The sequence below is a fragment of the Eumetopias jubatus genome, unplaced genomic scaffold (assembly GCF_037043125.1).
Source record: "Eumetopias jubatus isolate StellerSeaLion01/CBP00866 unplaced genomic scaffold, mEumJub1_p1.0 scaffold_16, whole genome shotgun sequence".
Lineage (NCBI taxonomy): Eukaryota > Metazoa > Chordata > Mammalia > Carnivora > Otariidae > Eumetopias > Eumetopias jubatus.
Window position 1 is genome coordinate 76,677,757 of NW_028274822.1, and position 26,992 is coordinate 76,704,748.

Sequence of the window (26,992 nt, forward strand, 5' to 3'; positions counted from 1 at the left end):
GGTCGAGGGGGAGGGCAGCCCATTCCTCCTCCCCCCACGCCTGGGAACAGGGTGGGATCTCATACTCCACCGTCCTGGCTGCCGGCAGCGGCGCCCGGCTCTTTGGTCAGCCGCCTGGGCTGGAGCCAGGGAATTCCAAGGGGCCAGAACCTGCCTAGATGCCCCAGGGCCCCTGTGTCTGGGGCTGGCAGCCTGGGCAGAGTGCCGCTGGGTGGCTCAGGGCTCCGGGATCTCAGAGGGCGCCAGTCAGCTGGATGGGCCTCTCCAGCCCCTGCCTGCCCAGGAACCTGGTGAGTGGCGACTGTTGTCCAGAGGTGGGTGAGTACTGTCACCGAGGGCTCTTGGAGGTGGGGTTGGGGACGTGTGAGATGCGGTGACCCTGCCAGCCCCGGGCCCGGATGCAGGTCAGCAGGCATAAGAACACAGGGCTCTGTGCTCAGAGGAGTCTCCAACAGGCAAGTCACAGAACAGCAGGGACAGTCACAGGGACCCGAAATGTGAGCCTCGTGTCAGGGCAGCCCAAGTTCAAACCCCATCTCTGTCCCTTCCTCGCTACGGGATCTTGGGTGAGTGGTCTTGCTTCTTTGTGCCTCAGTTTTTCATATCTGCAAGATGGGAATGAAAAAGCCCACCCGGACGGGTTGTTCTGAGTGGAGGCACTGGGTACCCAGTTGGCACCTGAGACGTGGGAGTTAATGGTGTCACGCCAGCCTCTCGGTTTCTGTTACTCTTGGCCCAGGGCTGTGCCCCGAGCACGGGAGACAGGAGAGGGCTTCTGAGTCCCCGCGGAGAAGCTTGCTAGTGAGACACGAGGCAAGTCGGACGGACAGGAAGGGCTCGTCACAGCCCTGCAGTGGAAGGGCCGTCTGCCCCTCCGCATGCTTGGACGTGCTGTGACAGGACAGAGGGACATGTTAGCCAGCCTTGTGGATTGCCGCTGGGGTCCGCTAGAACAGACCTGAGTTTCAGGCGCAGCTGGTGATCCCGATCCGGTTCCTTCCAGAGTCCCCGTTTCAACACCTGTTAAGTGGGGATAGTAGTCCCCCCGCCCCTCTGGGGGCCTTGTCTGGAGACGGGGAGATAAGGAAGGCCAGGCCCAGCCAGACGCCTGGCCGTCCCAGCATGAGTGTTCTCTTTCTTCTCCTTATCACTGCTGGCTGTTCTTCCCGGATTCCTACACAGTGCCCAGTGGGGCTGGGAGGAGCAGGAGGAACGAGACAGGGCCACCCCAGGCAGAGGGATCCACCTGGGTAAGGGCCCCAGAGGCCTTGGACACCATGCCAGGGGGCACTGGGCTCCCAGTGCACAAGGGAGCAGGTGGGTTTGGAAGGACCTGGGCTCCGCCCGCGATCCCTCCCCACTCTCCCGGTGGCCCTCCTTGACCCTGGGCCCTGCAGCCCTGTCCTGGGTCAGTGGCCCTCGGTTGCTGACATTGCCCAGGCTGGCCAAGGGGAACAGATACCGGTCGCACATTCAGGGACCCCCTCTTCCTCTCTTTGTGGCTTTTCTGCACCTGGTCTCCTGTTCTGTGCTGCCTGGCCCCGCTCGGCGCCCCCTCCCCGGAGCTTTGTCAGGTCAGCACTCCCTGCCTGCGGAGCTCCCACATCTCCCTGGGTCCCACCTCCCTGCCTTCCCTCCTGCTGTCCCCTGGAATGCCCTCTGCGATTTCCCCCTCAGCTGGAAGTGCTCCATACAGATGTCTGCCGCAAGCCCTGTAAGGTCCAAACTGCCCTCATTCTAATCCCCTTTCTGCAGCTTCCTGGCTGGGCAGCCTCGGGCAAGTCACTTAACCTCACTGAGCTTCTCCTTCTTCATCTGTAAATGGGGCTAATAATAGTTCTAACCTCCCGAGACTGACGTGGAGACTGAGCTAATAACAGGTAAAGGCCACACACATAAGAAGCTTTCACATTTATTGAACAAATTTTTTATGGAGCGCCCACCGTTTGTCGCACACAATTCAAGGGGTTGGGGTGCAGCAGTGACCAGAACAGGCCACAGCCTCCGCCCTCAGTAAATGTCAGCTCTGATTTAGGGATCTATTGGCATGACTGCTTTTCCCGCCTCCCCGCAAGGATGGGGATGGTGTCTAATTCATCTACGCGTCAGACAGCCAACTCAGGTTCAACTCAGCCAACTCTTGCTGGTGAAGGGAAGGGCAGCTCTCCGATTTGGGGATTCCCTTGGCGGTCCTGATTTCCCTGCAGAGTTTATTGCACCTGAGGGAGCCCCTTCCTTCAGCAGTGGACCTTGTAAGGTCAGGCAAGCAAGTCTGGGGGCCTCAGCCTCCCTCTCTCTCTCCCAAGCTGCTGCCATTTTGGACGGCCCCGAGCACTGTTGCAGTGAGGTCCCTCCTCAACGTGGGGATATCAGAGCTGGAACAGCTCCGTGTGAGGCAGGGTTCCCTCAGTTGCAGGGGACATGATCCCTACTCAAACTGGCTAAAGCAGGAAAGGAAATTCATTGGCTGGGGGGAACTCATCTGTCCAGCAAGGGCTTCAGGCATGGCTGGTCTCGCTCCATCTCTGAGGTCTGCTTCCTTCCTGTTGGTCTCATTCTCTGTTAGAATCTGCCCAAGTGGTGGCAGGAGTCTCAGGGAAGGCTCTCATTGGCCCACTTCAGGCCCCTGTGCCCAATTCCTGAAGCGGTCATCGGTGGCCAGGGGGATGGGGTATTTTCATTGGCCAGGCTCAGAGCAGGGGCGAGGTCATCTCCTTCTAAGCCCCGCAGCCTGACGAGGGTGGGGAGGGTTGGCTTTCCACAAAGAAGAGATGTTCAGGCCACTCCCCGGAGGGACACATGAATGCACCCCACCTGGGAGCAAGTGGAAGTCCAGAAGGTGTCTCTGGATTCCAGGGGCTGCTCATGGAAAGCTTGGGGTTTGCGGAAGGCTACCAGGAAGGGGTGCTTCTGGAGAGAAGGCCAGCATTTCTGTTGTTAAGGGAGTGATTTATATTTGGATTCCTTTCTGGGATCATACACCAGGAAGGAAGAAGGGAACAGACGTTGCTGGGCCCCTATTCTGTGCCACACGCTGGGCTAAGCTCTGTGTGCTTCATGACGCCGGAAGCAAGCATGGGTTTTGGAAGGAAACTCCGAGAGGTAAGCAAGGAGGAAGAGAGTGGATGCCCACATCCCAATCCCGTTCCGCCCCTTCCTAACTACGTGGCCTCAGGCAGCTTGCTTGACCTCTCTGTGCCTCAGCTTCTTCATCTTAAAATGGGAGCAGTAATACCCACTGCGCTGTTACGGTCTAGATTATATGAGCTAACGGGTTGAAGTATTTAGAACAACATCTGGTGCATTGTAAACTTCCAGTGAATGGTAGTCATTGTTTCAGTCTGTCTTGGTGGCTATAACAAAAATATAAACTGGTGGCTTATAAACAACAGAAGTTGACTTCTCGCAGTTCTGGAGGCTGGGAAGTCCAAGATCAGGGTGCTGGCAGATGTGGTGGCTGGTGAGGGCCTGCTGCCTGGTTCATCGATGGCTGTCTTCTCGTCATGTGTCTGCAGACGGTGGAGCTGGGGATCTCTCTGTGGGTTCTCTTATGAAAGCACTCATCCCATTCCTGGGGCTCCACCCTCAAGACCTACTAATCACTTCCCGAAGGCCCCGCTTTCTCATACATTCACATTAGGAATGAGGCTCCAACATAGGAATTTGAGGGGGGGACACAGTTCACGCCACTCGTTATCATTACTACTTTTACTGCAATTAATTGGGGGAAGGGGATAGAAAGTAGAACTCTTACGGTGGAATTCAAGGCATAGCAGCAGGGTTTACCAGGCATCAGTTTGGGGAGGTTAGAGGATGCCTTTCTGGAATCCAAAAATCAGACCCAGAGGCGGCTCCTTTAGCTGCATCCCTGCTCATCTCCTGGGGGTCTTCAGACTTACCTGCCTTGCACACCTGTCCTAGGATGTGCATATTCTATAAGTTGCTGGTTCTGGTTGCCCCTTGGCCTTGCCTCTCTCTCTCTCTCTCTCTCTCTCTCTCTCTCTCTCTCTCTCTCTCCCCCCTGCCCCCCATGCTGAAAGGCCCCAGGTCAGTGAGACCCAGAGATGAGGAATCAGCATCGTCATGGCAACCAGACTTCATCTGTGGCTTCAGGGGCTCTGGGAGCAGTAGATGAGTCTCAGTCCCTGGCACTGGCCAGTATGGCCCCTCTCCGTGACCTGGCTTCTCCCATGAAGCCTCATCTGGGTATCTCTGGTCCCCACTTGTCTGCCCATCTGAGACCTCTCTTAGAGCATTGGCAGTTGCCATAGAAACAGCTCTTGAGGCAAAATGGCCCACTTGGGCTGCGGAAAAATTCCTCAAGAAAATGGGGAGATTGCCAGATTCCCCAGCTTGCTGAGGGGGCCCCAATTCCTGGAGCCTCCAAAGACTGCTGCTTCTGAATGGACCTGGAACCGGCAGATGGATCCTCACCCAGCTCACATGGCCCCTTGCCCGTCTCCTGCCTTCAGTCTCTCCTCCAACACAGCCCCCATATCAGCCGTATGAGTTAGAACTGGGGTCATTTCAGAAAGATGGACACCCCTCTGCTCAAAACCCACCCGTGGCTCCCTATTGCCCCCAGAGGAAAGTCGGTGCCTTGCGGGAGTCTTCTTCTTACAGCCCTGTCTCCTGCCATCCCATTCCACACACACTTTCACCACACTTGATCAAGCCTCTGTGCCTTGGCACACAGTTCTCTCTGCATGGATGCCTCCTCCTTCCATGGCTCCACTTAGCAAAGGCTTTGCACCCTCCAAGGCTCAGCCCAAATGTCACCTCCACCAAGAAGATGCCCCTGATTTCTCCAACCAGCTTCTCTTTGCTTTGTACAGAGCCAGGGTCACAAACTCGGCTGCCAGTGGCCAGGAAGGGGACACAGTGAGTAATGTAGGGACTGTGTCGTCACTTCTGCAAAGAGATCTGCACTCTCTCGTTACAGCTAAAAGTGAGAATGACTTGGCCCATCTTTCTCACCAGATCGCTCTGATTTCTACACCAGCAGGACCTAGGGCACGCTCTGTGGTGAACTGCCCCTGACTCATGGCCGCACAGTCCGGGGACTATTAGGGAGAGGTGGAGACGGCAGATAACCCCATCCTGTTTGTAATGCAGGCCCGTATGGCTGGTTCGCTGGAAGTCTGGACTTCAGGTGCTCTGAGGAGCATCGACCATGCCCCGGCACCCGCCTCCCCTACATAAGGGCAGAGCCTGGGCCATCTCACACCCACAGCTTCTAGCAGGGAGTGTGGCACTTAGAAGGTGTTTGCTAGTGGCGTTCTGAATAGATGTTTGAAGGCACAGGTCTGTGCTGTTCCCTGAACCTGTCAAACGTGCTCCTGCCACAGGGCCTTTGCACTTGCTCTCCGTACTGCCTTCAGTCAGATAGTCACGTGTCTCCCTCTTGCCTGCTGAAAGGTCACCTTCTCAGAGAGGCCTTCTCTGGGCACTCAACCTAAAATAAGACCCCCTCCCCCATCTCTATGCCCCGTTCCTCTTTATATTTTACCTGTGGCACATCCCACCACCTGCCACTGTAATCATTTTATTTTCCCAGCATTTACATAGTGCTTCCAATGAACCAGGCATGCTTCTAAAACATCAGCAATGTGAACTCATTTGATCCTTCAAACCGCCCTGTGAGGGAGGAGCTACTGTCCCTGCTATTTTTCAGATGAGGAAGCTGAAGCACAAAGAGGTGTGGTGACTTGCCTGAGGTCACACGTCTGGTGAGTGGCAGCGCAGGGACTCAAACCCAGGCTGTCTGGCTCCAGGGGTGATGGCCTTATTCCTCTCGCCTTTCTTTACGCCTTTCTTTATCTGTTTGTTCCTATCTTCCCCCACCCCTGGAGAATGCCAGCCCCCTCAGTTCCCAGATCCAGACCTGGGGCCTAATAGATGTTTAATAAATATTTCTTGGAAGGGTAGAGCAAAGGAGATGGGAGGATCAGAGAACTGGAGGGAATCCCTGGCCTTCAGAGCTTTCCGTTAGCCCAATGTCAAGGCCATCTTGCCGGAAGTTTCTCAGCCTCCCTGAGGGTTTGAGTCAGCCTGTCTGGGAGAGGCCCCGGCCCAGCCTCTCTCACCCTCCCTCGCCCTCCCTCACCCTCCAATAGGGCCTCTGTTTTCTGACCTCTCCCAGGCAAAGGTGCCAAACCGTACTCCTGGAACCCCAGGCCCATGCTGAGCACACTTCCTCCTGTGACGAGACCACGGGGGAGAACGTTCCAGGCCGGAGGCAGGAAGTCTCGGAAACAAGGTGGCCTGGAGAGAACGGGGCTGTTGGGCGGCCAGGGAGGGGCCGGGCAGGGTTGTCCTCAGCCAGATGTGCTGAGAGCCTCAGCGTGGCTCAGGGGGACAAGCAGACAGGACATGAGGAGAAGGCCGGAGAGGGGCCCGGCTTCTGACGCTGTGGCCTGCCGGTGTCTCCAATGTGGCCACACTCCCCGTCATCTGACCCTGTACTGAGGGGTTCCAGAGAAGGCCCGCGCCCTGCCAACTCCGTGGACCCTCAAATAGTAGCTCTGCCGAAGGAGCAGTGGGAATGCATTTCCCAGGTTCTCCCCCTTGACGGTAATATCCGTAAGTCCTCGTGGTTGTGACAGGCACTCTGCCCAGGGCTGCGTCAACCGTGTTGCACTGAACGCTCACAGCCCCGGGAGGCAGATGCTAGGGATGAGGAGCCTGAGGCTCAGAGAGGTGAAGTAACCCGTACCAGGTCCCGCAGCCTGCAAGTGCCGGAGCTGGGATTCAATCCTAGCTCTAAGTGGTAGGGAACCGCGTTCTGGGAAAAATCAGAAGAGAAGGCGAATTCTACCCTTGGCTCACTGGTGGGGGTAACCTGGGGAAAGATCATGAAACTGGTTTGAATTTCAGTTTCCCCATCTGTCAAGTGGGAATAAGGGGGAATTGGCATCGCGTGAGACCCTTTGAGAGGCTGGCCGTTTTGCTAGGCACATCCAGTCGGTCCTTCTTGATCTTCATAGCCCGCTGGGCGATCCCCACATCCCAGAAGCAAAAATGGAGGGCCAGAGATGTGGGGAGTGGGTCCAAGCCCTGACAGCCGGGGCCACCTCCTGGTGACACCGTGCGGCTCTGTGTGGATGGAGGCGGGGCCACAGCCTGAGTTCAGCTGAGGGATTTCACTAAGTGGAAAACTGCTTTGCAAAGGCTCCTGCAGAGGACGTGGGGATGCGGGAAGGGAGGTGGGGCCAAGCTGAGGGCGGGGATGGCCGTGGCCAGGGCAGCGTCTGGTCTGGGGGGAGGAGGCTCAGAGGAACCCCTGGCTGCGGCCTGGCTTCCATCCCTCCTCTGCCCCCAGACACATTCCAGGCTCGTCTTCGAGTTCCGTTGGTTTCTTTGCTTTGGTTCAGAATCTGCTAGCTGGATGCCCCCCAGCTTTCTCCTCACCCGGGGACAGGGATGCTGCTGGTTCTCCCAGATAAGTCACCATCAACGTTTGCTGAGCACCTACTGTGCGGGGGGCACTGTGCCCGCCCACGTCATTGCTTCGTGACTCGCTCATGAGAACCGTAGGAGGGAGGTCGTAATATCAGCCCCATTTTACAGATGGGAACACTGAGCCTTGGAAAAGAGAGAATTTGTTCCTGGTTGCTTAACTAGGAAGGGCCTTTGAACCTGGTGGCTTAGCCACTGGGTAGCTCGGGAGACCACCTTGTCACAGTGAAGAAGGACCCCAGACTTGCTCACGGGTTGTGGGGTGAGAGGCCTTCAATCCCTGGGCCAGAAATCTGAGAACTGCAAGGGGTCCCAAGAGATCACTTTATCCAGACGCCCTGATTTTCTGAAGGGTAGGTTTTATTTTATTTTTGTTTTTAAGATTTATTTATTTGAGCGAGACAATGTGGTGGGGAGGGGCAGAGGGAGAGAGAGAGAGAGTCTTAAGCAGACTCCATGCTGAGCGCAGAGCCAGACACGGGGCTCAGTCCCACAACCCTGAGATCAGGACCTGAACCGAAGCGAAGTCAGACACTTAACCGACTGCACCACCCAGGCACCCCTGAAGGGAAGGTTTTAGTATTGCCATTTCATAGGCACCTCAAGCACGGCTCCTCAGAGAGGTAAAGCGATTTGCTCAGGGTCACACAGCATGGAGCTGAGCCACACTGTCTTTTTGCCGGTACAGGATTGGCAATAGACAGACACATGGCCCATTCAACTATGGCATTTTTTTTTTTAAAGTTGGAAGGGAGGCTTTGACCCCATCAACTCCAGCCTCCTTGTTTTACAGATGGGGAAACTAAGGCCCCCAAAGTGTCCGGGATTTATCCAAGGACATGTGCCACGCAGAGCCTGTGAAAGTATAAAGACCTCTGCCTCTCAGTAGCCCTGTGACCTTGGGTAAGACTCAACCTCGCTGGGCCTCTGCTTCTTCAACTTTAAAATGGCCATAATAATGCCTGCCATCCCATGGGGTTTGTGTGAGGGGATGTACGTAAGTGCCTCTCAGCATCCTGGCACACATAGTAGGTGCTCAATAAAATATTGTTATTTTGATGATTATTAATACTATTTAATAATAGCCCTGATGTTCTGGGCTCCAGAGCTCCTTACCGGGATGGTCTGCTTGGTCTCAGATACCCAGCCTGGGGCCCTGGTGTGAGTTTCAGGGGCCTGGTAAGGTCCAGTTCTCATGCATCCAATGGAGCTCTAAAGAAGGAAGGAGGGACCAGAGCCTGGGGGTTGAAAACAAGGGCTCCAGAGGCAGGAGCCTGGGGCTCATCTTGCTTGTTCTTCTCTCCCACAGCAGGTTGGGGCCCTGCTGATGGAGAAAGTTCCTTTGGCTGCCAGCTCCCAGGGGTCTCAAGGAGGCGGGGGAGAAGCTACGCTTGGGGCTGATGCAGTCTGGCTCTCGGGGCTGAAGCTGAGCTGTGCTGGCCTGGACGAGGGGCAGGGGGTGAGGGGCAGGGGCTGAGATGATGACTTCTTGAGGAGCACCCAAGAGCCCCTGGGAGTCTAGGCTCCAAGCCCACGCTGTGAGCAGGACGACCCTGAGCACATGTCACCGGCCGGCGCCTGGCCTGGGGAGATGGCTACCACCATTGGCAGCCCTCTCAGACCACATCCTGAGCAGCTCCTGTCAACGCCCCCAGAGCCTGAGGCCTTCCGGATAAGCTATGTACATAGCTCGGGGATTGCTTGCATGAGCGGACTCAAGCCTGACTCTAAAGTCAGGGATTAGGTGGGTCGGGTGCTGGGCCTCGTAATCTCGGGGGACCTAGGCAGGGGGGAATTTGTTTACAGGCCACCTCCAGGGGCTGGAGCAGTATTTATGGGAAGAGGCGCAGGCTATCTGCCTGGGGGCTTTGGACACGAGCTGAGTGCTTGGGAGGACATGCAGTGTTTGTGCATCGAACCCACTAATGGGGCCAGAGTGGCTTCTGAGCTTGGAAGGAGGGACGTCCATCCAAACACTGTCACTAGGGGCCTTCTGCGGCCAGGCACCGCTGCTGGGTCTGCCATCCAAGAGTGGAGACCGGGTTTGCAAGGAAGTGTCCGTGCTCTCCCTGGGCCCCAGAACCTGATAACCAAGTCAGGCTCTCATCTGGGGCTGGGGATCCAGCCCAGGCTCAGTCCTAGGGTAGGCAGGGGCCTGGGGGACTTCCGGGAAGTACTTGGTGCTGCTTTTAAGGCGGGCTTTTAAGCAGAGTGTTGCGACATGGTTTGAGTTTTGAAGAGCTCTCCCTGGCCACCAGGTAGAAAACGAAATCACAGTTGAAACAAGAGGCTGGTTAGGCAGTGGCCACGCTTCATCATCCGGCCAGGGCAGCGTCTGGTGGGCAGAAGTCATGGGCAGATTCGGGAGCTGTTCGGGAGCAAAATGGGTAGGATCTGACAGACGTGGGAGGCAGGCCGGGAGAGTCTGGTTAGGGTCGTAGCAGGAAACGGATGACCAGCTCAAACAGGGAAGACTGAGGACAGCCTGGGCAGGGAGGGCGCGGGGGGTGCGTCGGGGGACAGTATAAGGGACATGCAGCAGACCAAGGTGCAGCCCTGCCAGGGGACCTCGTTGCCCCAGGCCGGGGGTCAGAGGAGGGATCTGTACTTCCATCCAGGTTGTATAACTGTGGCTGACTCAGGAGACACTGCAGGGAGGGAGGCTGACCCCCTCTTCCCTCTTCCCTCAGCTGGGTCTCTTGTGGCTCAAACTCAACTAGAGGTCCGAGGGCAAAGAGCCTTGTGATGTCATGGGGGACCCTAGGACACAGAGCGGGGGGTTGGGGGGAGTGGATCTGGGGACAGACAGAGCACACTGGGGAAGAAAGGGGGCACTCCAGTGGGGGGGATACCAGGCAGTGGGGTGGATATTTTGGGGGTCTCCTGCTTCTGGGCCCTCATCACTGTTGGAGGTTTCCTGGGGCCTCTGGTCTCTGAGCAAGGGGCTCATCCAGGTCCAGGGCTGTAAGCTCCACGCTGTGGCCCGCCCCTACAGGGTCCTAAGCTCAAACAGGGCGCCATCCAAACCAAAAGAAAATGGGACAGGCTGTTAGGCAGCCAGCACTTTCTAGCTTCACTGCAGTGACTCAGCGTGAGCTCCTAAGTGTGGGCGTGGGACCAGGGAGGAAATTCTCTCCCGACACAGAGCTAATTCTGTCCCGGGGCTGGCGGGCCAGCCTGCGGTGGGAATATCTGCAGTGCGGTGTGGTTTCGAGGTTCCTGAGTCCCTCTGAGCTGTAACCCCTAAGGTGTCTCTTGGAGACCGATCTGTTGGGAGGTGGGCAACTGGCGGCGGGCGGGGCGGGTGCAGCCAGGGAACTCTGCAGCAGACAGACGTCAGAACCTACAGAGGCTGTCGGAGCCGATGGGAGGCGAGGGTGCAGCTGAGGAGGGCCTTTTGTGAAGGAGTGGTGCGTGGAAGGCCTCATTACACTTCAGCTGCGGGCCAAGGCTGTGATCTTGGGCAAGGAGAAATAGCAAAGATTTGGGGGTCAGAGCATCCTCGGTTCAAATCCTAGGCTGAGGCTTAAAGGCCACGGGAGCCCCGCTCGGCCACTTCACCTCTCTGAGTGAGCCTCCGTTTGCAGATCTCTGCAGGGAGGCTCCAGAGGGGTGAGGCGTGAGGGGCTTGTGATGGGCCAGGCAGAGTTCTGGGCTCCGGGGACACGCTACACACAGGACAGACTGAGCCCCTCTTCTTCCCTGTGGCTTAGGGAGGGTCACTTGCTCGGTCTGGACCCCAGTTTCTCCAGCCACGAAACGGGGTGCCCGCTGAGGGAGAGGCATCCCCCTTCCCAAGGTTGCAGGGAGCTGGAGGAGAGGCCTCCAGGGCTGCCCGTCTGGCCCGTCAGGGTGGGCCGTGGGGGAGGTGGCAGAGGAGGACGTCAGCCAGGCCAGACCTTCCCCTCCAAGGGAAGCGCTTCCTGCCTTGGGCCCGTGGCCAGGAGGTTAGTGGCAGGCCGGCTGTGGCTGGAGAGGCAGTGGGGTGGGAGAGCGAGGGGCCGCTGGTTAGTGGGGGGCCGGGTCGGGGCAGAGGTGAGTGGGGGCCGGCTGAGCCTCTCACGGGGGAGGGACGGGGGCCGGCGGGGGTAGACAGAAGACAGGGAGACTACACGGAGGAGAGAGAGACCAGGAGAGAGAGACACGGAGACGCACACGCACAGCTGAGGAGAAAGAGAGAGGGGCTGAAGGACGAGCAAGCAGGGGGAGACCCCGACCGACGGACACAGACGGAAAGGGAGCTGAGTCCTTTGCAGGCTTAGGGCGCCCGTTTAGCCGAGGGGCATGAACAAAGACACAGAGGGGAAGCTGAAGGCACACGGCTGCTGCCCAGATGCCTCCCGGCTCTGCTGTCCCCTGAGCCCGTGGTGACACAGGCCAGCAGGCAGTAGCTGGAGAAGGTGGGGCCTTGGACTCAGACGGACCAGATTCAAATCCCTGCGCTGCCGCTCGCCAGATGTGTGACTTCAGGCAGGCAACCCCACCCCCACCCCCTCTGGCCTCAGCCGTCCCCTTGAGAAAGCAGGATTGGTGACAGCCACCCTTGCAGTGTTAGGGGGAGGTCCAGGTGGGGAAAGGCCTCAGTGGGGCATCCCAGCCTCCAAGCCCGGGCCGGGGGCAGCAGCCTCCACACATACCTGCAGGATGGATGCACGAATGCACCCACATCTCCAAAAGACTTTTCCTGCAGCACCTGGGATCATGACACATTCCCGTTCAGACCATTCACTAGAGGCAGAGGGGCCCAGCAGAAAACTCGCGGGGAACCTGGAACCTCGTTTTGCGCCATCTATAAAATGCACACCATGAACCCTGCCAAACTGACCCTTGTGGGGGCTCTTAGGCGGTTCCACTGGAGCAAAGACCAGAGAATTCCAGAATGTTCTGGACAGGCGAGGTGGTAGACAAGGAAAGAGAGTGGGTTTGGCAGTTCGGCAGGCTGAGTTTGAAGCCCAACACGACACCTACCTGCCTGAAGCTTCCTCCTCCATCCACAATGCCTCATTTGACCTACCTTGCTTACCTGAGCGATCTGTGTGACCTTGGACACATTACTCACCCTCTCTGGACCTCAGTTTCCTCTTCGTCATAGTGCCTAGGACAGTGCCTAGAATGTAGTGAGGGCTAAATACATGTTTGCTTAATAAAAACGAAGCCAGTAACATCCACCTGAGGTTTTTGCTCTCTGTGGCAGAAGGAATCAGATGTGAACTCGAGCCCGCATCCGTCCTGGGCAGGAGCTGGGCTTGCCAAGGAGGTACGAGGCCTTGGGTGCCACAGAGCCGGCTTACACTGGGCCAGGGCATCCCGTGGCGCATCCGAGTTCATTCCCAGTCTGAGAGGAGGCTTCAGGGTAGGGCACCGAAGGGCCCTGGGCAGGGCCAAGGCTGCTCACTTAGTCCTCAGCCGGCCAAGCGTGGCTTCATCGGGGATTCAGGGATGCAGGCGTGGGCTGGGCACTGCCCGAACATGAACGCCAGCCAAGGATTTAGGGTGTCTGTTTGTTTGCTCTGGGTTTTCCTGGACCTCAGGAGACGAGAGAGGGCTGACACAATGACACCCCTGCATCCATCCTCATTCACATCGCCGGCCTCCGGAAGCCCCCGCACTTGACCTCTCTTTCTTCACGGCGTTCATTTCCTCCTAGCCCCATTTTCTATCCGTCTCCCTCCCACCGCTGCTCCCACGGGGCCATCATAATCTGTTCAGTGTGCCTCTTGTTATTTGGCGGTGTTCTTGCAAAATGTTTGTTACTGTTTTGTGTGCATCGCTGCTTTTGCGTGTGTGTTTTCAGTGCACTTAAGTGCTGTTACGGTTAGGTGGTTTTAAGATGCCCCGAATACCGCTGCTGTGTATACACTGGATGATCTGTTGCTTTTACCAGCTGCACAGCATTCACTGGTCCCCTCTCCCACAATGGACATGCAGGGGCCTCCAGCTTCCAGCCATCAGTGGACGCCTCTGTGTGCTTGCCCCCTCCCAGCCCCCCCCCCCCCGGAATCTTGATTGTTTTTGTGCACATGGTCTCCCCGTGGTCTCTTGCCCCTGACAGCCAGACCTTCGCTCTTTGTTGGAGGATTGACCTCAGGGGCTGGGAGTGCCTGGGAATGCACATGGGCAGGGCAGAGGGACACAAATACTCAGCCTCCTGGACCATGACCCCCATTGTTCCCTGAGCACAAGCAAAAGCCAAGGGCACCTTCTGCACCCTTGCCCAGCCTCCTCCCCTTCCGGATCTTATTTCTCCACTCCCTTACTGATTTTTCCTGGAACATTTCCTTGATAAATCACTTTTGCAGGGATCCTCACTTGAGGTTTGCTTCTGGAGAGCCGAAGCTAAGTCATGTGCCGCACCCCCCCCCCCCCGACCCCCGCAACACTGCACATGAGGGTCCTGGTGGTGGGTGCCTCCCGGGGCTGGAAGGTGCACAGGGGTTCACGGGTACCCACCGGGTGGCATGAGAGCCCGTGCGCCCCCACCCTGCCAGCCTGAGGGGTAGACATGCCAGCTTTGTATTCGTGCCATAGTCCAGTGGGCACAAAGTGTTATCTGGCTGTGGTTCTCATTTGCATGTCTTCGGGCATGAATTTGTCATATGCTGACATTTGGAAGTTTCCCTCTGGTAAATTACCTGTTCATATCATTTGACCTTTGTTCTGTTGGGATTGCTCTCTTTTTGGATTTGAAGGAAGGAGTTTCTTATACATTGTAGATGACAATCCCTTGATGGGTTTGGAAATTATAAATACCAGGGAGGCAGGCAGCCCTGGAGGCAGGGCCTGTGTGTGTGTGTGTGTGTGTGTGTGTGTGTGTGTATAACCCATTGTAAGGATGGGACTTGGGCCCCAGCATGGGTGAGGCCATGAGGCAGAGAGCTGGGGATAAGATCCCCCACACTCAGTGTGAGCCATCTGGAGGAACCACAAATAGCAATGCTAGGTTATAACGATAATGCCAACATGTAGGTGTTATAGATTGAATTGTATCCCCCCCCACCAAATTCCTATCTTGACGTCCTAACCTCCAATATCTCAGCATGTGACTGTATTTGGAGACAGGGCCTCTAAAGAGGTGGTTGTAGGGTAAAATGAGGTCATTAGGGTGGACCCCAATCCCTCCTGACTGGGCTCCTTATAAGAAGAGATCGGGATGCAGACCCATACAGAGCAAAGACCATATAGGACGCAGGGAGGAGGTAGCTGTGTATGAGCCAGGGAGAGGGACCCTTGGGGAAACCAATCCTGCCAACACCTCGATCCTGGACTGAGAGCCCCCAGAACTGTAAGGAGATGAACGGCTGTTGTTTGAACCGTCCAGCCTGGGGTCCTTCGTTACAGCAGCCCGAGCCGACTGCTACAGTAGGCATGACGCGCCACGTTCCCAAAGCCTCGGGGGGAAGGGCACCTGCCTCCTTGCGGGACTGTTGCCCGGGACAGCAATTCTAATGGGCTTGGCCCCTGCCACACAGAAGTGTCCGGTAAATGACGAAGCCGGTAATGAATACCACACGTACCTCTTAAGCACTTGCGCTGTGCCAGGCACGGAGCTGGGGACTGGTGGAGAATGAGCGTCTGCCGTCCGGCAGGCCTTTTCGGGGTGCTGGGGGGCAGTGGGTAGGATGTGGGCAGCATCGCAAGGAGAGGACTGGGCGCTGGCCAGAGTGGAGATGAAGGGACCGGTGGGGTCAGAAATGGGTACCAGTAGAAAACTCTAGAGGATGCTGATTCTGGCCGCCCCCACCCCCACCCCACAAACACCAGCAACAGTGACAAAGACAACAGTGGCCTTAGGCTCTACAGGGTGTGTGTACAGTGCTTCACAGACCTTACTTTGCCTCCCTGTGCCTCCGTATCCCCATCTGTAAATGGGTACGCTCATGTCCCGGCCCCGGAGGGCTGTCGTAAGGGGGGGTGTGAAGCGTGTGGCCCGCTGTCCAGCACGCGGGAGGTGCTCTGTTAGTTACAGTGCTGAGCTTTCGTGCCCCAGGCAGCGCCCAAGTGCCCCAAAACACACCCCACCTACTCAAGCCTCGCAGCAGCCTGGGGGTTAGTCCTCGGGATCCGCCCCGCTGCACTGGGATCGCAGTGGAGCCCCCGAGAGGGCTCAGCCCCCGTCCAGGCTGCTGTAGCAGGATGCCCGAGACTGTGGGGCTGAAGCAACAAACCTTCATTCTCACAGTTCTGGAGGCTGCGAGGTCCAAGACCCCACCTGAACAAGTTGCTTCTCCTCTCTGGGCCTCCGTTTCGGGACCTGCCAAATGGGGATGATAAGAACACTTGTCCTGCCTGCTTCTCAGGGCAGCTGGGAGGGTGAGCTGAGGGCCATAAAGGAATAGAAAGCCATCCTTTCCTTCATGCGCTTCCTGTAGGTCTCCGGGAGGGGATGCCAGGGAGGAGGGGGCGCCGAGGCAGGGTGCTGTCTCCGTGGCCTGGGCAGTCTGTCCTAGCGGCCTCAGAGCAGCCCAGCTCAAGGCCCCGTTCCAAATGGGTGTAAGTTCAGGGTTCACTGGTCCTGAGAACCGGGGAAGGTGGACTCCTTGAGGGGCTAGGAAAAGGAGAGCAATGAGTAGGTGCCCGGGAAGATGGAGCTGGACGCCCTAGTGCATGAGGAGGCCTGAGAACAGATGTAGCAAGAGGTGCTCTGCCTTCTGGAAAGCACAGTGGTTAAGAGCAGGGCTCAAGGTCTGATCATCCTGGGTGTGAATTGGTCACCAGCCTCGACAACAGCCTCACTCCCTCGCCTTCACATGGGGGGGAGGGGTCACAGCAGCACCACTCCCGGGGCTTCCTGGGAACGTGTGAGCTAATGCAGTGAAAGTATTTATATAGCGTTTGGGCTCTTGTGTGCACCCAATCAATTATTATTTATCACCCGGAATTAAAACCATTGGAAAGTATAACTCGCTGCAGACCTAAGAAGCAGCCGGAACCAGTGCAGAAGGCTGGCGGGGTGGGGGGTGGGGGCAGCAGGGTGGACTCCATTGCTGCCTTTGACCTGCAAATGTGACTCTGAGCTTCCTTGTGGCCACGTCAAAAAGGGAAATGTGATCAGTTGTTGAACTTGAATTATTAAGAATGAGGAAACAGCCCAGTGCCTCAGGGGAAGCAATGTTGTTCTTTACCCTGAATTCTCCTGGGCGTTTCTCACTGAGCAGGGGGCTTCACAAAGGGCACCGGAGAGAGGCAGTGGGTGGGCCGTGGCTCATGGGCCGGGATACACATGGCATCGCAGGTATGATTTTCACGTGGAGCCGAGTCTAGGCATCTTGAAGGAAAGATGAAGGGGAACCTGGCAGGGTGGCTCAGGGAAGGCAGCTCTGTAGGAGGATCAAGAATGTGACGAAGGTCTGAGCTCTCCGGCTTCAAAGCTAAGGCTTAAAGAGCTCCAAGGGGTGAGTGGCGGGACTGGGGACCGCTTAATCCCTCAGGGAAGCAGGGGGACCCCAAGACACTGCTCACGTGGGGTCCTTGGAGGTCCAAACTTCCCACCTGTTTGGCCTTGGGCAAGTTGCTTCACCTCTCTGAACCTCCATTTTTTGCACCTGCAAGTTAAAGTTACCCCTTCAGGGCTGTCGGGAGCATTGCATGGAGCCTGGCGGAGCAGTGCTGGGCATATACTGAGCACTCAAATAAATGTTGGCTATGTGTATATACACATAGAATGGATCTACCGTTATACTTTCTTCAGGAGCTTCCTGTTTCCTTGTTTAAGGAACACAAATAACTAGAACTTTATACTTCTTTTTAATTTACAGTCGGCCAAGGGTTCGTTGTCGCTTTACCTGACCCTTCCCAACAACACGAGGGAGGCATTCTTACCCCTATTTGAGAGGCGAAGAGATTAGAGCAGCTTAGAGAAGCAAAATCCTCGCCTGCGTCACCCTTGATCCGCCCTTGAACCCAGAAGTGGGAGATAAGTGGGCAGGACTCAGCTGGTCCTGTGGCCTTCCCGGCCCCTCCTCCCTTCCCAGGCCAAGTTCATTTTAGGAAGGCCTTAAGAGTAGAATCCTGGGGCATAGCAACGACGGGAACAGCGCGGTGCTTGCCCTGTTCTAAGAACTTTACGCGTGACTTTCAAGCCTCACAGCCATCCATGAGTTAAGAGACTGTGAGGATCACACCCGTTTTACAGATAAGATAACTGAGGTGCAGAGAAGCTAACTGACTTGCCCGTGCTCACAGGAGGTTCGTGCAGACCCAGGATTTGGGAGCTGGCAGCCTGGCCAGGCCCCAGCGTCTGTGTCCTTGACCCCTCCGCTGTACCGCCAGGGCTAGCGCAGAAATGGGCTCAGGCAGGAGGGATGTGGGTCGGGACAGGCCGAGGGCGGGCATGTGATGAAACACTCTCCCGGGAGGGCCAAGGGGCTCGGGGGGAGGGCACAAGCCAACTGGGGACACTGACTCACTCGATTCCTAGTTGGCCGAGGGGGTAGACGGATGGACATGCCCAGAGGATGTCAGCGCCACCTTGTGCCGCCTCAGCCTGCCCGCCCCCCGCCCTGCTCACAGATGAGAAGACATGGCCTCTGACCCCGAGCTGCTCCCGGCCCAGCCAGAGAGCCAGACGTGACGTTATCTGTGTCCAGGGCATCTCTACAGATGCTGTGCAAAGTGCTGGATCCCCACTCCTCTTCACTCTCCTCTTGGGGCTCAGACGCGCCGCCCCCCCCCCCCCCCCGCCCATCACCACTGCCGACAGCCAATGAAGGAGGCATGCTGGGCCCAGGGAGACGATCCTGCCTGCCCCAAGAAGCGTAGGACTGATGCCCAGGACGGGGGACATCCCCTCCAGCCCGCTTCGGGCTTCCTGGCCTTGCTCCGGCCCCAGGGCACCTCTGTCCTGTGCCTTGTGACTGGCTGTGAGCTCCTGTGGGAAGGGACCCTAGGGAAGCCATTTCCTCATCCCTGCAGCCTGCACGGCCCGGCGTAGGGAATGAGGACATAGTCATCTTGTTCTCAAGGAGACGCTTGGTGACTGTCATTGAACCATGATTTCAGGGGCAGCATGTAGGGTTGGTGAGAGCCCTTGTTCCGCAGACCTGGTCATGACCCCCAATCATATTTCCCCCCAGTTATGGGGGTGGGGCACACTGTTCCCATCTGCTCTCTGCATTCCAGGGGTCACAGGAAGCCCCGGGGGACCCTTCACTGGGCACATCTGGACTATCTTCCCAGCCTGCAGAAGTAGGATGATACCCAAGTGGGGTGACACTTGAATTCTGAGTCCCTTGAGCCCAGAATGATGCTCAAGGGGCTTGTCCAAGTGGCTTTTATTTAATAAAAGCAAAAGATGACTTTTCTGCCATAAAATACAACCTCAAGGCCATTAAGGACCAGCAGGGCATTTCCACAGTGGAAGTTGAGTTATTTATAATGAAGCATCGATCAGCAGTCTCGGGAGCTGAACATCTGGTTTGGAGGCCATGTGTCAGGATGGGAAGAGCTTGGGTGGTGGGAGGTGCCTGGGCGTGGGGCTGTCAGAGCCCCGTGTTCAAATCCCATCTTGGAATTCAGTGGTTTCCGCCCCCCTCCCCAACCCGGGCCCTAATGGAATCACTAATATTTTTTGAGGGTTTATTGTGCGCCAGCACCGAACTGATGCGCCATATTCCCGGGGCCTGCGATTTTTACATCCATTCTGCAAAGGAGTGAGTATCCCCATTTTACTGATGAGGAAGCAAAGGCTCAGAGAGGAGTCATGGATCCAAAGCCACATAGCTGGCAGGTGGTTGAGGCTGGGTTTGAACCATGCCTGCAGGCGCGCCTCCAAGACCTCCCAAGCTTGCCAACTCCCCGGAATCTCAGTGCATCCCTCCTTAGATTGGGAAAATCCCCAACAAGGTTGCTCTGGGAATTGGCCCAAGTACCACTTAAGTTGCCTGGCACATGGTAGGTGCTCGGTGAATGTATTCGTGTCCGTCTCCTCCCCAGGCTGTCGCGTCGGCGGGTCGGCATGTGATCCACAGCCCCCACAGGGCCCGGGCAACACCCAGGGGGAAGGAGGCTTCTCTCTCTGGGCCTCGGTTCCCCAGATCCGAAACGGGAGTCACCACACCTGCCTCAAAGAGGCCCTGGGAAGACAAGACGAGGGGAGTAGTGGGTGTTCAGGGCCATTCCTCTTCTGTCTTCCCAGTGACTGGAATGGTGCTTTCTGGGGCTGTCCTGGCAGCAGACTTGCATGGAGCTCTCCGCACACTCCCGCCCCACCCCACACCCCCTTCCCCGCGTGCCTTCCCCTACCCCTGCCCCTGGTGCAGGCCCTCCTCTGTGGATGTGCTTGGGTGGGGCAGCGGTTGGGGTGAAGGCGCCGGCAGTTCATCTGGGTTTGAGGGGCTCCACCACTCCCCAGCCTCTGCCCTTGGGCATCACTTAGCCTTTCTTTTTTTTTTTAATTTTTTTATTGTTATGTTAATCACCATACATTACATCATTAGTTTTTGATGCAGTGTTCCATGATTCATTGTTTGTGCATAACACCCAGTGCTCCACGCAGAACGTGCCCTCTTTAATACCCATCACCAGGCTAACCCATCCCCCCACCCCCTCCCCTCTAGAACCCTCAGTTTGTTTCTCAGAGTCCATCGTCTCTCATGGTTCGTCTCCCCCTCTGACTTACTCCCCTTCATTCTTCCTCTCCTGCTATCTTCTTCTTTTTCTTTTTTCTTAAAATATATTGCATTATTTGTTTCAGAAGTACAGACCTGTGATTCAACAGTCTTGCACAATTCACAGCGCTCACCGTAGCACACACCCTCCCCAATGTCTATCACCCGGCCACCCCATCCCTCCCACCCCCGACCACTCCAGCAACCCTCAGTTTGTTTCCTGAGATTTAAGAATTCCTCATATCAGTGAGGTCATATGATACATCTCTTTCTCTGATTGACTTATTTCACTCAGCATAACACCCTCCAGTTCCATCCACGTCGTTGCAAATGGCAAGATCTCATTCCTTTTGATGGCTGCATAATATTCCATTGTGTATATATACCACATCTTCTTTATCCATTCATCTGTCGATGGACATCTTGGCTCTTTCCACAGTTTGGCTATGGTGGACATTGCTGCTATAAACATTGGGGTGCACGTACCCCTTCGGGTCCCTACATTTGTATCTTTGGGGTAAATACCCAGTATCACTTAGCCTTTCTGAGCCTCTGCTTCCTCCTCTGTAAACTGGGAGCGGTGACAACAGATCCGATCTCTGGCTCTATCCCTGGATCGAACCGCTACCTCTCTGTCCTTTCCTGCAGGTGTTTCTGGCTGTGCCCAGGGACTGACTGGCCAAGGACCCCCGTCGGAGAGCCTTGGACACCCCAACAGTGAACGGTGAGGGTCTTCTGTGGTCTGAACAAATGTCTCCAAAGGGCACTGGTGGGGGACCCGTGACGAGGCGGAAGCACTTGGAGAATGCCAGCACGGGGTTTGGGAAACGTGGCTGGAGCCAAGGTCCCAGCACTACCGCACCCCTCCTTCATTGCACCATCATTGCGATTTTACCATGAATTGAGGAATCTGATGAATGTTCGTTTCCCTCACTAGACTGTAAGGGGAAGGGGAGGGTCCCAGAGAGGCAGCAAAACAGGGTTGTCGCGAGAACAGACTCTGAAGGAGGGCTGTGGCTCCCGGCTCCGCCTCTTCTCCGTTGTATAACCTCGGGCAAGTGACTCAGGCTGTCTCCACCTCAGCTTCCCTGTCTGTAAAATGGGGGTTGTAGTTAAGTAAGTACTTGAGCCGTCAAGATACCAAACTGGCCTGGCTCAGAGTCAGGCAGAACCCTGTCGGCCTTGCTGGAGTTGGCCAAGCTCTTAGAGCCAGTCCCCTCACGCGTCCCCTACTGACCCCTGTCTCCCTTCGCAGAGAATGGGCGACGAGGATTACAACACCTCCCTCGCCTATGATGACTACTCGGATGATTTTGACCCCATTATGGTCTTGGAGGAGTCTTCTCCCCTGGAAGGCAAGGTGGCCAGGATCTTCCTGGTGGTGGTCTACAGCATCGTCTGCTTCCTCGGGATCCTGGGCAACGGGCTGGTGATCATCATCGCCACCTTCAAGATGAAGAAGACGGTGAACACCGTCTGGTTCCTCAACCTGGCCGTGGCGGACTTCCTGTTCAACATCTTCCTCCCGATCCACATCGCCTACGCCGCCATGGACTACCACTGGGTCTTCGGGACGGCCATGTGCAAGATCAGCAACTTCCTGCTCATCCACAACATGTACACCAGCGTCTTCCTGCTGACCGTCATCAGCTTCGACCGCTGCATCTCTGTGCTCTTCCCCGTCTGGTCGCAGAACCACCGCAGCGTGCGGCTGGCCTACGTGGCCTGCATGGTCATCTGGGTGCTGGCTTTCTTCCTGAGCTCTCCGTCCCTGGTCTTCCGGGACACAGCCCACGTGCATGGGAAAATATCCTGCTTTAACAACTTCAGCCTGTCCGCGGCCGGCTCTGCCCCGTGGCCCACTCACACCCGCCTGGACCCCGTGGGCTTCGGCCGGCACATGGTGGTGACCGTCACCCGCTTCCTCTGTGGATTCCTGGTCCCCGTGCTCATCATCACGGCCTGCTACTTCACCATCGTCTGCAAGCTGCGGCGCAACCGCCTGGCCAAGACCAAGAAGCCCTTCAAGATCATCATGACCATCATCATCACTTTCTTCCTCTGTTGGTGTCCCTACCACACGCTCTACCTGCTGGAGCTCCACCACACCGCCGTGCCCGGCTCCGTCTTCAGCCTGGGTCTGCCCCTGGCCACGGCCATTGCCATCGCCAACAGCTGCATGAACCCCATTCTGTACGTCTTCATGGGCCAGGACTTCAGAAAGTTCAAGGTGGCCCTCTTTTCCCGCCTGGTCAACGCTCTGAGTGAGGACACGGGCCACTCCTCCTACCCCAGCCACAGGAGCTTTACCAAGATGTCGTCGATGAACGAGAGGGAGACCAGCATGCTTTGAGGCTCATCTGGGAAGGCCCGATGGACAGACACTCTGGCCTTGGAGGCCCCGAGCTCTGCCTTCTCAAGACCATGGCAGAAACCTCTTCAGGACTCACTGATGCCCGCTGTAGTCTGCACGGTGCTGACCTGTGTTTTGAGCTGGGAGTCCAGGGCCTGGAACTCCTTTCTTTGAGTGGCCCGGTGGACAGGGCATGCCGTGTCCTCTCAACCTTGGACTCTCTCTGTGAGGACCTGGGGCCTGGGGGAAGCGGGGGAGGGAGAAGAGCTAAGGCCCTCAAAGGAGGCAGCCTGAAGGTGCTCACCCTCGAACTTCCCAGGGTGATGGTGCTTTGGGGGCCAGAGCTATTTGGGGGATGAGGGTGGTGCCAGCCCCTCGCCTTTGTTGCCGGAGGTCCGGGCCATGGCGGGCAGCGCCACCCACAGCTTCCACCCCGTCCCCGGGGACTGTCCCTTCCTTCCCTGGTCCACTGGCTCTGACTGCCGGTGCTCAGAATTAAGCACACTAGGTCAGGGGGCCAGGGAAGGAGGGCCTGTCCTCCTCAGCTTCCTCAAAGCCTTGCCAAAATCAGCTTCAGGAAGCAACCTGGGAGCATCCTGCAGGTTGAAGAGAAGGTCCAAGGGCTCAGTCACTGAACTCAGCAGAGCCTGCAGCCTGGGCCCTTGTCGTGTGCCTCTGAGATGCAGGCCGTGGGGACGCCACAGGCGTGGAACCCCTCCACGTGCAGCCCTGTTGCCTTTTCTCAACGAGGACTGACACCTTCCTGTGCTACAGTGTCATCGTCCCACTTAGAGATGACAAAGCCGAGGCTCCGTGGGGGTGGGGCGGGGAGTAACTCACCCAGCGACGCGCAGCTAGCCAGAAGCAGAGTTAAGATGTGAACCCAGCTCTGTCTGGCTCCAGATCCTCTGGTTTTTTTTTAATGACCATTGTATCCATTGAGAATATTCTAGACTCTCATGATAGCCTGCATTTATTAGCACCCTTTACCCTAAACACTGTCCGTGTATTATCTCGTGTATTCCCCCTGGCAGGCCTGAGTTCGGTACACGTTAGTACTGCCCTTCTACATATGAGGGATAGCTGAAGCTCAGAGAGGTTAAGTAACTTCCCTGAGGGCATCCAGCAGGTCTCTGCCAGAACCTGGATTTGAAACTAGGTCGGCCTGGCTCAAAGAAAGCTGCAGAATCAGGGTTTGGAGAGAGACTTGGGGTTTTGACCATAAATATTGATTCCTCGGCAGATTAATATAAACCTCTTAATAACCCCTAAGCCAGCCTTGCAAATAGTTTTCCACAGTGACCCAACATGGCAAAGAAAGTATGCTCGGCCTCCAGTCCCCGATGCCCGTCCGCTCGTGCCCACCATGTTTCCCATCTGCTGCACCCCCGAGACCTGCAGGGAAGGCGGTGGGGGTACAAAAGCTGGGCCCGAGGCAGTCTCTGGCCTGCCAGTGTCCACATTCTCTTGTCTTCCACGTGTTGTCGTTGTGAAGCCAGTTCCCTGACAAGATGCAATGAACAGATGTAATGTCTGCACAGCGCTGGGCAGGTTCCCGAGGCCATGGGCTGTTTGGAAATCACACCTCATTAAGAGACAGACTGTTCCTTCCCTCCGTGGGTCATTGTGCTTATGATGAGGCAGCTCGGAGTTGACCCCAAGTCTGGGCGTCCAGTGGCTTCAAGAAATCTAAACTTGGGCCATCGGAGAGCAAAAAACGGAGCTTGAAAGATTGCCCAGTGCTTCTGGTCACCTCCCACCGCAGCGGCACAGGTGAAGTGGCTAAGGCACGAGACTGCATGGGACGTCAGGCCCCAGAGACGGTCCTCAACCACCCAGGCTCTGAACCCCAGGTGCTGCTTGCTCGGGCTGGGGCCCTCGCTCCTCCTGGGCTGCATGCTGGCCGGGCCGGGCCAGGGAGCCAGGAAATCATTTTGTCCTTGGAAAAGCTGATGAACAGGAGTAAAATTCAAACCAGCTGTTTCCTCCTTAGGGTCAGGCCTCTGCCTGGCTGCCCCACCAGGAGTTTCTCATTAAATCCTGAAATGCAACCATGACATCCTCCTGCATCTTGTCCTTGTTAAGGACAAAGTTGCTTTTGAATAAAGAGACTGAGGTGAGAGTGGGGCGCTGAGCTGGACGTTCCTGCCCCCCAAGCCCCTTTGCCTTCCTCCTTCACGTCAGAACAGCAGGCCAGGCTCAGAGAAGTGCAGCGTGCTGTCCAAAGTCACATAGCAGTGCTGGGAGGCAGCAGCAGGAGGAAGCCTGAACCTCCCTACCAGTCCCCAAATTTAGGACTTCAAAGAATCTGCATTTTGAAAAGCATTCCCTCCACTTATTTCAATTTCTTAGCAGCCAAGGACAGTAGGTTGTTAGTAACTGACTCCAGATAGCCCCCACCCATCCACCGCAACATCCATCTACCCACCCACCCAGCCAGCCATTTACATAACCACACCCACCCAGCCAGTCATTTACATAACCATTTCTATACCCACCCATTCATCCATGCCCTAAAAATCTATTTACTACCTTCTCTTTGCCACTGCTGTGGTAGGCACCGGGAATGCAAGGGTGAGCAGGGCATACACAGCCTCTGTCCTCAGGAGCTCCTCCATTGGTTAGTGGGAGAGACAGCCAATAGTTTTTTAAAAACCGCACCCTTAATAGAAAACTGCCACGCTAAGCGCTACACACCTATTAGAGAGAGATCTGAGCCTGTCCAAAGACCAGGGAAACCTCCTCGGGGAAGAGACGCTTGAGTTGAGACGTGTAGGATGGGTAGGTGCTGATTCGGTGGCAGGAGGGCGGGGGGGAAGTGGGAGAGGGTGCTCCAGGTGGCCGGAACAGCACGGGAGGAGAGAGTGATGGCGAGGGACTGAAGGGGATGGGGGCTGCCGCCGAGGGAGTAGAATGAGCCCAGAGCAGATAGGATGGAGACAGAGAGCAGGGGAGCCCATGGGCAGGGCGGGCCACGCTCCGATCTGCATCTTGCCATGATGCCCAATGCCCGGGGCTGCTCTGGGCAGGGCAGGATGGGAAGGGCCGAAGGGGAAGCCGGGAGGATGGGAGCAGAGGTAGAGCTCCAGAGAAGTGGACTATTCAAGAGATACCTAAAATCTACCCAAGCTTTCTCAGGGGAGCCGTTAGCGGGAAGCCAACCCAGGGCCCATTTCAGCTGCACAGAGACCTCGGAGCATTGCTTTATTGATGGAAATTAATTGTAAATATTATTCAAATTTACCTCCCAGTGCACAATTACATTTCTCAGGGGAGCCCTCTGAGCACATAATAAAGCCCTATAAATAATACATATATTAACCTAAGAGGAACAGAGGCATATTAATGTGCACTTGCGGGTGGCGGCTGGGGTGAATTTAGGCAGACAAGACGCTAAGTGCTTGCACTAGGGTTTGACTTTGGAGGTCACCCGAGCTCTGTCCCGGGGAGCTTCCGGAAGTCTCTCCCCCCGGGGGGGCAGCCAGTTAACTGCCCAAAGGCCTGGTCAATGGGCAGGTGCAGGCAAGGAGACAGGTAGTCAAGGGTGCAGGAAGCACAGGTGCATTGGACGCTGATCTTGTGCCCAAAGCTTCAAGAAAGCACGACCCCTAATAATAATAGTAGGTCATATTAATTGAGCATGCCCGGGGTTTGGGTATCCTCCAAGTGCTTTGGTCTCATTATCTCATTGAATCCTTACGACAAACTTTGTGGTAGCAGCCATTCCTAGCCCCATTCGCCGTGAGGAAATGAAGGTTCAGAGAGGTGCAGCGTCTTGCCCAGCGTCACACAGCTAATAAGTGACAGAGCTAGGATTCCAACCCAAGTGTGTTTGACTCGAAAGCAACTTGGAAACACAGACTGTCCTCTAACAAGACTCCTCCCTGGAGAGAGGTAGGCAAGCATACGCTCTCTGTCCAGTGTCAGATTTTAAGGAGGTGGAAACCAGGGGTGGGGGGGATCTGACGGATTGCTTTTTCCTCTCGGAGGAAGGAAATGGTGTCTGGATGGGCTTGTCATTTCCTCACAGCCCTAGGAATCTTAAAAACCACATCCCTTCCCATCCCCCCCTCCTTTTACAGACAGTGAAACTGAGGTTCTTTGCAGATCAGAATGGGACCTCCCACCTCCCTGACTGTTGGGACATGAGCTGCGTGGGAAAATGCCCACGTGAGCCACTTTTCTGAGCACCGCTGTTCTAGAACAGACCTGGGCGTTCACCGAGCTGCCAGTTTGTCAGTCAGGGCTTTTGGTGCTGAGCTGCCCCGAAGGACCCCTGCTCGGGATCTGGGCGGGGGGGGGCGTCATTGGGGCATTTCCAGCGGAATCCTATAAAGGGAAAGCAGGGGACCTTGGGAAACCCTGGTACAGGGCAGAGACAGGCCATGTTTGTTATCCCTCACAGGTGTCCTGCATAGGGGTGACGATGCGCTCTATCTGGATCTAGGTGGTAGGTACGTGGCTATCTTCATCAAACCATCCGTCATTTGTCTATACATATATGATTATTGCACTTTACTGTAGTAAGTTAGGCCTCAATAAAAGTATTTTGAAAAATAAATTTTAAAATGTAAAA

At 56.2% G+C, this 26,992-nt stretch overlaps 1 protein-coding gene and 1 pseudogene across 2 annotated transcripts in view; both read left to right on the forward strand.

Moving 5' to 3' along the window:
- Window positions 1-26,992, forward strand: part of CMKLR1 (chemerin chemokine-like receptor 1) — a 49,582-nt gene extending 22,590 nt beyond the window's left edge. Inside the window, exons 1-2 of one of the 2 annotated variants that reach the window (XM_088019714.1) lie at window positions 20,707-20,787; window positions 21,319-26,992. In XM_088019714.1, coding sequence (XP_087875840.1) covers window positions 21,322-22,416 — 1,095 coding nt within the window. In that variant the 5' untranslated portion in view covers window positions 20,707-20,787; window positions 21,319-21,321 and the 3' untranslated portion in view covers window positions 22,417-26,992. Of the gene's footprint in view, window positions 1-20,706; window positions 20,788-21,318 lie in introns of those variants that run through there. The other variant, XM_028116571.2, reaches the window with a different exon arrangement.
- Window positions 1-26,992, forward strand: LOC148162321 (uncharacterized; annotated as a pseudogene).